The 10980-nt window shown below is 32.1% G+C and overlaps 1 protein-coding gene across 1 annotated transcript; it reads left to right on the plus strand.

The window, feature by feature from the left end:
* Positions 1-645: 645 nt before the first annotated feature.
* LOC105645121 (vacuolar protein sorting-associated protein 60.1) lies at positions 646-8410 on the plus strand. The gene is made up of 7 exons (XM_089716500.1): positions 646-897; positions 1036-1187; positions 4207-4300; positions 7111-7182; positions 7282-7393; positions 7756-7916; positions 8196-8410. Exons 1-7 carry the CDS (start codon positions 829-831, stop codon positions 8247-8249), a joined length of 714 nt encoding a protein of 237 aa, XP_089572626.1. The 5' UTR covers positions 646-828; the 3' UTR covers positions 8250-8410.
* The last annotated feature ends 2570 nt before the right edge of the window (positions 8411-10980 follow it).

Raw genomic sequence — 10980 nt, forward strand, 5'->3', positions numbered from 1 at the left:
GCAGAAAAAATTTATTCATTATAGTTCTATATAAATATTGATTTAGGGTTGAGGACACCTTAATTTTCTTTTTGGGCATCTATTAGAATTTTAAGAACTATATTTATAAATTAAGGACTCAAAGATTCGATCCAGCAGGGATTGTGTTGAACTTTATTTTAAGACCGCTTTATTATATAAAAATAAAATTAAGTAATACAAATTAACCATTTGTATTTATTTTAATCTAAATAAAAACTTATACTTTAATAGATAAAAAAATTATGAAGTACAAAAAATTAGTATATAATAAGCATAGTTAAATGCAACGCATGTTATAGAAAGACTAATACGTATTAGAAATAGTTTAATACCTAGTGAGGTGAGTTTCTATTGGTTTAGCTAAATCACTAATTTATTTGGAAACTTGTAAAACCTCTATATATAGTTTATTGAATTATATATTGATGTATTGTTTTAACAATTGAAACTGTTGTTTATATAAACCAAACCGATATGATTCCATTCAACTCGTTTCATTTTTTATAATCGGTTGGATCAGTTCATTATAATATGTATTTCGATTTTATCGGTTTTAGGTTGTTTGGTTCGATTTTGAACCGAACCGACCGCATCCGAGAAAAAGAAAAACAAGATTTGTAGAGAGGAAAACGAAAATTTCAGATTCTCGGAAGCTTCTTGGGAGCGTGAACGTACAAGGAAAGTAAGCTTTGGTTTACTCCGTATTTGAACAGAAACAAGGAGGTTTCTGGTTCGGAACATCACCTCTCTCTCACTTTGAAATCTTCAATTCTAATCGCCAGATCTTTCTCTCTATCGAAGAAGAATATGAGGAGAGTCTTCGGGGTTAAGAAAGATAAAGAACCTCCTCCTTCTATTCAAGACGCTTCTGATAGGGTTCATTCTCTTTTCCTTATGTCTAATTTCTATACTTGAAATGTTTAATTTGATAATTTCTTGTTACTTAGGGAAAAAGAATATGGTTTACAAGATGTTTTACGGACTGTTTAGTTGAATTTAGATTCCTTTCCTCAGATTAATAAGAGGGGCGACTCAGTGGAAGATAAGATCAAAAAACTTGATGCGGAGCTCACTAGATACAGGGAACAGATTAAGAAAACCCGACCTGGACCTGCTCAAGAGGCTATAAAAGCTCGAGCCATGAGGGTTCTTAAGCAAAAGCGAATGTGAGTATTATTTTCGTTCTTTCAACATTGCGTTCTGAATAGTGAATGAATTAATCAATTGATGGTATTAACAGTCAATGCTATTAGCTTTTGTTTTAAGTTTTTATGTTTTATTTGCAATAGAAGCTAAGGTTACTTTGGTAAACTTTTGGGATGTGGTAAGAGTAGTAGTTGATATTGTTACATTGTTTGTATCTTTTATCTCCTATTTGAAGTTGATGGATATGGTTGCAGTCTCCTTTTGCATGTTTAAATTTTGAAGCTACAAATTCAGTAAACGTGTAGTAGTTGTTTTATGCAAGTTGTTGTTTAAAGGGTGGCCTGGAGATAACTGACTTTCTTCAGTAGTAAAGCATGGATGCAATATGATTATGCATGACAGTCCGGAATTACTTTTGGAAAATTATCATCTTTAAGAGACAAAGCTCTTGTTTTGCTAAGGAAAACGAGGTCTTTGTTCCAAAACTTTTCTAAGCAAATTAAAATTTGTTATTTAGTTGAACTACATGGAGAACTAGATGTTAGTTTTCCAAATTTTCTACATTTATGTGAGTCTTGTTCTTGATTTATTTCCTGGTAAACTAAGAATGGTTCTTGAGTGGAAAACAAGGCACTCATTAATAGCATAGCTGTATTACTTAATTACTTAAGTTTCAAATGCCAGGAAAAACATCTTGTTTTTTATTTGGAGTTTTCTTCAAGTTATGTTTATATATAATTATGTAAATTAATTTTAATTTGCCAAAGCATGTTACTTGATAAAGAGGCTGTTTTACTGGTCATGCCTTCAGTCCTGGTATCAAACATAAAGGATTTGCATTTTTTTTATCTTTTTCCTGTTTGCTTTTCAATATGGTGATATATATATATATATTTATATCCTTTCAAAATTTTGTATAGTGGTAGATTTTATTTTGTCAAACTATTCATATACATATATTGTAAATGATTACAAAATATTAAAAAATAAAAAATGAAAAAGGGAAAAGCGGAAAATAAGATAAATGAATATAATTTCCAATTTTCTAATTTTCCATTCTTAAGAAAAGGAAAAGAAAACTAGAAAATGAAAATTAAAAACGATCTCCACAACTAAACAAGATGATAGCCTTTGTGACCATTGGTTCATATGCTAAAAAATTTGAAGTTTAGGCACAGCAAAATGCTTTTTAGACTATTAGTAAATACAGAAACAGTTAAATTTCAAAATCCATAATTAGAAAATTATTTATGTATGACATGCTTATTATGCGATGTGAAAATTGGACCTCTTCTAATAAAGAGCTGCGACACATTCTTGGCCAATGCTAAACAATTAATTTGCCAATGCAGTAATTGCTCTCAATGTTTGGCTGTTCCTGAATTTGTGGTTAGTTTTGAGTTTTAGTTTTTGTTTTTGTATATGAATTATGAATTTAGAATAGAAGATTGGCCCATAACATTTCTACTAAATTTGTAGAACTTTTTTGACACATACCCCGATGTAATGCATACTGAGCCTTAGCTTTGATGCATTTGAGGTGTGTTGCTTCAAGGACTCCTTTGACTTCTGCTTGTTACATCCTTGCGCTTCTACCACATGCAAAATTGACTAGCTAACTGTTCATGGAATCTTAAAATTCCAACTCTCTCCATCCATCTATTGTTAATCATATGCGAATTGAAGTTGCCAATGTACTTATTGGGTGGTGCATACAACATTGAAAAGTCTCTCAAGCTTGGCATGCTCTTTACAAATCAATAACATTGCACAACTTTTAAGTAATCACTTCTTAAATTATAGACTACTGTATTTTAGCATTCATCATCAGTCTTTGGTGAGTACCTTCTGCAACTTCTGTTTCAATTTCAGGGAACTTTTACTTAATGAAATATCTTTACCTACATTCATGTATGAAGTACTTCAAGTCAATTCTTTTGCAAAGTAAACCATCAAGCTTGAAGGATGTTTAGCACTGGCCTCGCGGATGGCATATTCCAATTACTGGCCACTTGCCAAATTTAACTTTAATTTTTATTTTATAATAACCACCACCTCCTGTAGATGAGAATTCCTTAACAGAAAGTGCTTTCTAAGTTCATACAAAGTCTCCTCTTGTATTTGAGTTCAATACAGGATATATTTTTTGATCCTCTTTTCTGATTAAAAGCTCAAGGGCTTGAGTATAGAAGTTACTCCTGTGTGAAAAAAGGTTAAGGAGAAGGTTGTGTACAATAGTTGACCTCCCATTTTAACCTTGCCTTGGTGGAGCCTTGTATGTTGGAACACTATTTATATGCATAGAGGATGTTCTTGTCTACCTCTCATCATTTCTCATTTGACCCTTGCCTTATGAAATTCCAGAATGAAGGTTATCCAAACAATTGCCCAATTTCTTCCACCAAAAAGAATCATCTTAAAAAATTGGGAGGAAAATTTGGTGAGCTAGAAATGTATGAGATAGATTGAATTGGATTTTTCAGATGGAGAACCGTGTATTTAGACATTTGATTTCATTGTTTATTTATCGTTTTCTTTTGTTGCTTGCTTGTTTGATTTTTTATTATTTGAAGAGGAATGTTTTTAAACATTGAAATTAGGGGCTGAAATTTTTGTTAAGAAAGGAAGGCAAAAGATGATGATGCATTGATTATGACAATGATAATGAAGACATAAAAGGAGCTTTGGGAACACTTGCCTGAAAAAAAGGAAGAGTGGGAAAAGTACAAGACCTATTTTAATGTTTAAGACGGTTTCTCCAATCATCTTTTCATTAGCTTGTTCGTCCAACACTGATGTCAGTGATCAATTGGAACAATGGAGCTTCCATGATCACTGTGGACTTGTTTTCAGTTATATTCAGTTTCTGTTTAATATTTTTCCCTATTGTTAGTCCATCAATATGTGATCTATGCTATCTTCTTGTTTTGTAATATAAGTAATTAATTTCTTATATTTTACTGTTGGGATTATATTATGTAGCTTTCTGTTCTGTATTGTTCGTTCCCCATTTCTAAAATCCTTATATCTCTTGGACAGGTATGAAGGACAAAGGGACATGCTTTACAACCAGACATTCAACCTTGATCAAGTTGCATTTGCTGCAGAGGGTATTAAAGATGCTCAACAAACTGTATGTCCTAAAGCCCTTTCAACATTTTCAAAGATTTTTAATTTCAGAAAAGCTAATTGAAAGGGTCTCATATTGTGTTTGCTTACTGGACTGATTTAATGGCAAAAGATGGGATAATGTGATGAGAGTATGGCAAGAAGCTATTTATAAACACTTGCTGCGCTTAAGTGTAATTTATAGAAGGGTAAATGCAATTTATCATTTGGTTAATGACACTACCCTTGTCCTCTAGCACACTTGAAAATGGTGTGGGACAGTCCAACTCTAGCACTTCCAACCTTAAATTTTATGATCACAAACTTATGTCCCATGATTTACATCTAATGTGAAATTATGGCAGGGAGCAATTTTTTTTATTTTTATTTTTATTTTTTTTAAGAAAGGAAGAAGCAAGGAGCTATTTATAAACACAAGCCGCTTCTTAAGTGTGATTGATAGAAGGGTAAATGCAATTTACCATTGGTTAATGTCACTACCCTTGTCCACTTGCACGCTTGAAATTTAATGGTTTGGGACGGTCCACCCTGCATCTGGTAGCCATCTCTCTTCCAACCTAAAATTTTATTATCATAAACTTTTGTCCCTTGATTTACATCTAATGGACGTGGGATTCTTTTGTACCTCTTTATCAACTTGAATGTTTGGTCATCATTGTGTATCAATCCTTTCATTTTGGTTTGTCTTCGCCCTAGATGAATTGATTGTTTAAATAAACAATACAAACAAACATGCGAGTAAATGGATAGAGCTTTTTTAATCAGCTACCCTGAACTGATAATATTATAGGTAAGCATATGCTCTGATGAATGGATGCCAACAGTCACCCTAAATTACTCTCTTTCTCCCTCTCTTCCCCTATGTGTATCTCTCTCTGTATAGAGCAAGGATAAACTTATATTTGAATGAAGGATGGGATTTTTGTTCCATTTTCAATGAAAAAGAACTAGATTCTGTTTTTATTCTTTAAATTCCTTCTCTTATAGCTCATTAGTGTAACAGAGGCATCAGAAACGTGGAGGTAGAACTAATGCCAGAATTTGAATATGAATAAAGGAGATAAATATGGACAAAAAGACTAGTCTGGTTCAGGGCTGTACATTTTTATGTAATCTACCCTTCTCAAAAACCATCAGTATTCATTGCCATGCTTGGTTTAAATTTCATGAATTTCAGTTTAAACATGATTTACTGCTTGTTGTAATATGACCTGGGTTTGGGGTATTGACTGAGACATAACTTTAAACAGTATTAGAAGTACAGCTACTGATCTGATTTGAGGATCCATGAGATTGCATTGATTTCTAATTAGATGACATCTAATACCAATGGTGTTTTTCTTTTTCATTTTTTTTGGTTGATGCAAGAGCAAAAGTTTCAGAATTTTTAGAAAGTTGCACTTCATGTTAATGTGATGGATCACTGTTCATGATACTATATGAATTTTCAAATTAAGAATATTTTAATCAAGTCAAGACTTTATTTAGAATAGTTGAATCCTTTGTATTAGGATTTATTATAAAACTTTGTTCTGGTTATATTTAATTCCTTTTTCTATTATGATTTGTAATAAAGATCTTACTTTAGCGGGATTGTGTGCTTATTATAAATTAGGGTTATAATGTTCGGTTTTGAAGTAGATTTCAGATTTTTGAGCAATGATAAAAACTGGTTCTCATTATGTCGGCAGAATGTTTTCTCAATTCTGCAGGCAGAAGTTGCAGCCTATTTTGATATCTGTCCTCTCATTTCAATATTCTCTTGTCAAGTTTAATCTAATTTAGGTGCAGGATTGTTTTGCTATACCACTACTTCAGGAACCAATTGAATTTTTTCAATTTTTTTAAAAATATGCATCTTGATATGAATTATATACAATGCTTATTAGCTTTTGAATTTATATCATGCCAATGTTAATCTAGTAATTTAATTTAATTTATGGAAATGGTTCTTTTCTTTTTCTTTTTTTGCAACACACGAGGGAGACTGCATAATCTGTCCCTCCCTAAAGCCCATAATGTAGGAAGTCTTGTACTAAGCTTCTAATCTAATAAACATTCAAATAGAAGTCATCTGTTTATTCCAAATTTCTTGACAATAAACCTTACAAAGTTTCAATCACATTGGGAAACAATATGATGAAATTTATTGTTCTTCTTTGTAAATATATTCTGATCAGACAGTTTTAGGAAAGTATTTTGGAGTATATATTTTTTCTATTATTGAAATTGTTTCAGTTGAGAGGCATTTGTATTATAGTAGATTGTGTTGCATTATAATTAGGAAAACATGTATGTCTTTGTTTATAAATTTTGTATTCTAATTGGAATTCCAACTACTCTGTAGCTAAACACTTTATCATAATTACCACCTCTAACTACCAACTGCTAGCCTTCGACTGTAGCAACGACTGTAATTGCTGTGAGTGCCTCAATAAAGAAGGTACTCACAGCAAGTAATAGGAACATTTTGGCATTCGTCATTGAAAATTCAATACATGCTAGATCAACCATGTTGCATTGGGCTATGGGGTATACACCTTGAAATGTTTTCCTGGTACTGACTGAAGGGGCATGGTTCATCACTCATGGATGTTAAACTGGAGTGAGTGTATTTGTACATTGGCTGGAACGTGCATAAACATCTGACTGGGAAGGGAGCGCTTTATAAAATATCCAATAAATTTTATGAGGTTTTCTTGGTGTGCATATGTCCATTTTTAGTTAAAAATTTATGTAAGTCCTGGAGTAATTAATGGTACCACTTGACTATCTATAAATTTATTAAATTAAATTTGTCCTGTTCCTCCTTAGATGTCAGCTTTGAAATCCGCCAACAAGGAGTTGAAAGGAATGATGAAAACTGTGAAGATTCAAGACATAGATGTATGTGATCTCATGACTTCCCCTTACTCCCTCTGCTTTCATGTTAAGTTACCTTTGGGAATTTATGGTGCTAAATAGGTTACTTTTTGCCATTTGTAGAACTTGCAAGACGAGATGATGGACCTAATGGACGTGAGTAATGAAATCCAAGAGACCCTCGGTAGAAGCTACAATGTGCCTGATGATATTGATGAGGAAGAACTCATGGGAGGTAAGCTCAAATTTCATCTAAAGGTCATTCTGGATAATTTGTTTTGAGCATGTAGAAAATTAATATTTTGATCTTTACCTATTTATTTAATGTTCTTGTGAGAAGCCAGAGTAAACTTCTTATTCAAATAATCTGTAATTATTGAATTATGTCGCATTGGTAGACAAAGTATGTCATGCCATCCGTCAGCAGCATTTAACAGTTTCTTTTCCTTGTTCTTCTTCTTCTTCTTCTTCTTCTTCTTCTTCTTCTTCTCCCCTATGGGATCAATTTTAAATGGACATCCATGCATTAAATTGGAAGAGAATGTTCCATGTGTTTATATACATGTTATTTAATGCTGATTAAATTTTGCAATGCAGAACTTGATGCTCTGGAGGCAGACATGGGAATGGAAACCGAGGCTGATGGTGTTCCTTCTTATCTGCAACCTGATAAGGAACCTGATCTGGATGCAGAACTCAACTTGCCATCAGCACCCACAGGAAATGCAGCAGCTCCGGCTGGTAGAAATAATGCTCTGGTAAATCCTCATATTTAGTTTATCACCTTGTGTTTATATTTTTGTTTCAAGAATGAATAGGGCACTCTTTGGTTGGAGTGCCTGCCAGATACCATTCCTGTTGTTACTTGCAAGGCATGTGTAAAAGTATACATGACGTATGGATTTCATAGTTGAACTTTGTTCGTGTAAAAATCTTGCTGATATGAAGTCTGCATAGTGCATGAGATATATTATTATTCTTAGCAATTTGCTGTTCCCTGTCTAATTTTCCTACCTGGGAATTTCGGTGCTCGACAGGCTGAGGATGAACTAGGTTTACCTGCTGTCCCCCGGGCATCCATTCGTGGTTAGGAACTCTTTGGTGTGACTGATGTGTATGTATATCTAAATGGAAGAGCAGGATGACCAAGCCCTTGCATAACATGTGCATAATCTGCTTTGATTTGATCTGGTGATTCAGTGGGTAACTTGGGCGTTGGTTTATTTTATTGAATTTATTATTTTTTCTTTAACTATTTTCTTAGCTGGTGGGGATTTTTTGTGAACAAAGGAAACGTTTGACAATGTCAACTTGAATATCTACGTGATGAATCTACATTTAGTGTGCAGTCATTTTATTAGGAATATACACGTGACGAATCTATATTCAGTGTGCATATATATATATATATATATATATATAAAGGTGCAATAAAAATATTTATGTTCTTGGTTAAATTGTTCAATACTTCCAATTGCCTGTATGAGGATGAACAACGGTGGAGAAGTAACAATCAAATACACAAGATACGCACGCGGGATGCAGTTTTAGACGAAAGAGGACTCAATTCAGTCGATCTGAAAGAAAATTTACTAGTTATATATTAAAAGTTAAATAAAATAGAAAATGCTTGTGTTGACGCCGGTCTAATTTCAGGTCCAGACAATGTCTGAATTGGCAAAGTTTGGAAAGACATAATATAGTTTGAAAACTACCAAGGCCGTTTAGGCTTAAAATGCATTTTTGTAAATTATTATACAAACATGGAATTCTTATATGTGGGGAGCGAATTTACTGCAATACAAATAAATCGAATTGCCTCATCTATTCAATTCATCCTTAACCCAATTTTTTTTTTTCACCTTTTAATTTCTTATGTTTCTCATTTTTCTGAACTCTTCTTATTGTCATCTGTTTTTTTTTTTTTTTTAGACTAATAGGTCCATTGTCTATTAATCCACCTTATCTGAAAGCACTCTTGATAAATGCAGGTACAACAAATTCTAACCACTATTTCAGATTGAACAACTTTTTTGACACGCATGATGGAATCGTTGAGGGCTTTGTTAAAATATTAGGACGCTGATAAAATTGATCGGTAGCTTGGTATATCCAAGTTTGGATAATTTCATGTGTTCGGCCAAAGGCTTAAGTGATTTGGCGTTTAAAGTGTAGTAAAAAAATAAAGAAGCTTAGAATAATAAAAAATAGATAGAGAGAAGGTTAGAACAAAATAAAAGAAAGCATAGAACAAAGCAAATATAAAGCATAAATGTAACATAAATGAATAAAAAATAAAGCATAAAAGCATTAAAAATAAATAACTTTGTAGAAATGAAAAATAAAGGATAGTAAATGTAAGAATGATAGAATATATATTTGAGTTAAATCTAAAAAAAAGCATGAATCAAGATTCAAGCCTTTAATGTTCTTTCTTTGAAGATTGAACAAATATCATTATCACTATTTAATTCATGCCTCTTATTGATTAAGATGATTCTTTAAACCCTTGAACACTATTTAGACCTTAAGGTTGTAATGCCTCAAAATTTTGAATCTTATAATAGTATTAATTTTATCGGATTATAAATGGTACTGCCAGAAGGATATTAGATATAATTAATAGTTATGGAGTTTATTAGACTTTATATGGTTAATCTTAATTAATTTAAAATATAAATTTCTCATGATTAATTAAATAATGAATGAATAATTTTTCGGGGTACTTTTAAAAATTAGAAAATTGAAAAATTAAAATTATTAAATAAGTTTGATGAGTTATGTGGAGGAAAATATAATTTTTAGAAGTTACAGTAGAAGTGAATTATAGCTATTTGATGAGATTGATGTGTATTTATAATAGTTGTTGATCTGACAACTTCATGAGGAAGTTGTTGATATTTACCAAAATATCCTTTGACTACACTATAACATGTTTCCATTCTTTCCCTTTCTCCCTTAAAAACATTTTCTTATCTCCTCTTCTCCACCCAAGGTCTTCTCCACCACCTTGGCCGAAGCATATCCTCCCCTCCTCCTCCCTTTTTTCTTTTTCATTTCTATAGAGAAATCGCAGAAAGCAACTCAAATTAATTAAATTCAAGACCTCCTCCTTGAAGATTAAATGTTATTTTTTCGATATTAATTTGTAGAATTCAAAATTTTGGGAGATTAAGCTACAAGTCTTAGCATAATTTCTATGCTTTCTTGATTTAAGGTGTGTGTTGCTTTTAACTAATCACTTGGTTCAAGATGAGTGTGGTAACAAAGTTGGATAAAAGGGAATTCAAGTTTAAGTGTTGAGCTTTATAAGCATGCTTTGAAGGTTATAGTGCTCTTTGATTTCTCATCAGTTTTCCAGTTTTGTTATTTTTCATTTCTTTGATTATATGTTGGATTTTGGAGATTTTGTGTAAATTGACCAAATTGATATGTGTTAAGTGATTAATTATGTTCTTGGGTGTTAATTAAAGTTTTGTATGTGATTTATTTGATGAGAAGTCTCCCCTTTCTCTTGTTTCTAAGAGTGGCCGAACCACCCTAGGGTGGTAAGACTTGGTTTCTCTTAATTTTAATTAGTGATAATGCTTCTTAAATGATGATAATAACATGTTTTAAATGTTGAAAAATCTTTGTATAAATTCAATGATTTGCCAAAATTTCCTATGACTTTGGGTATGAAAAATTGGAGGTTTTTGCAGTAAATTGTGTAATTGGATATTTGGATGATATTTATGTGATATTGAGATCTAATTAAGGATGTTAAATATTTAGACTACAAAAGCAAATTTTCTTTCATGTCCTTAGTATAGCTGAACTTAG

Source organism: Jatropha curcas, chromosome 11 (assembly GCF_041381405.1).
Source record: "Jatropha curcas cultivar XTBG-Jc1 chromosome 11, XTBG_Jcur_1.0, whole genome shotgun sequence".
NCBI classification, from domain to species: domain Eukaryota; kingdom Viridiplantae; phylum Streptophyta; class Magnoliopsida; order Malpighiales; family Euphorbiaceae; genus Jatropha; species Jatropha curcas.

What these genes read in the sequence shown, in the direction of transcription:
- LOC105645121 (XM_089716500.1), top strand. Translation starts at nt 829, where the DNA reads ATGAGGAGAGTCTTCGGGGTTAAGAAAGATAAAGAACCTCCTCCTTCT. An exon ending in TGAGGAAGAACTCATGGGAG is followed by an intron (nt 7,394 to 7,755) that starts GTAAGCTCAAAT and finishes TTTGCAATGCAG; the next exon opens with AACTTGATGCTCTGGAGGCA. An exon ending in CTGGTAGAAATAATGCTCTG is followed by an intron (nt 7,917 to 8,195) that starts GTAAATCCTCAT and finishes GGTGCTCGACAG; the next exon opens with GCTGAGGATGAACTAGGTTT.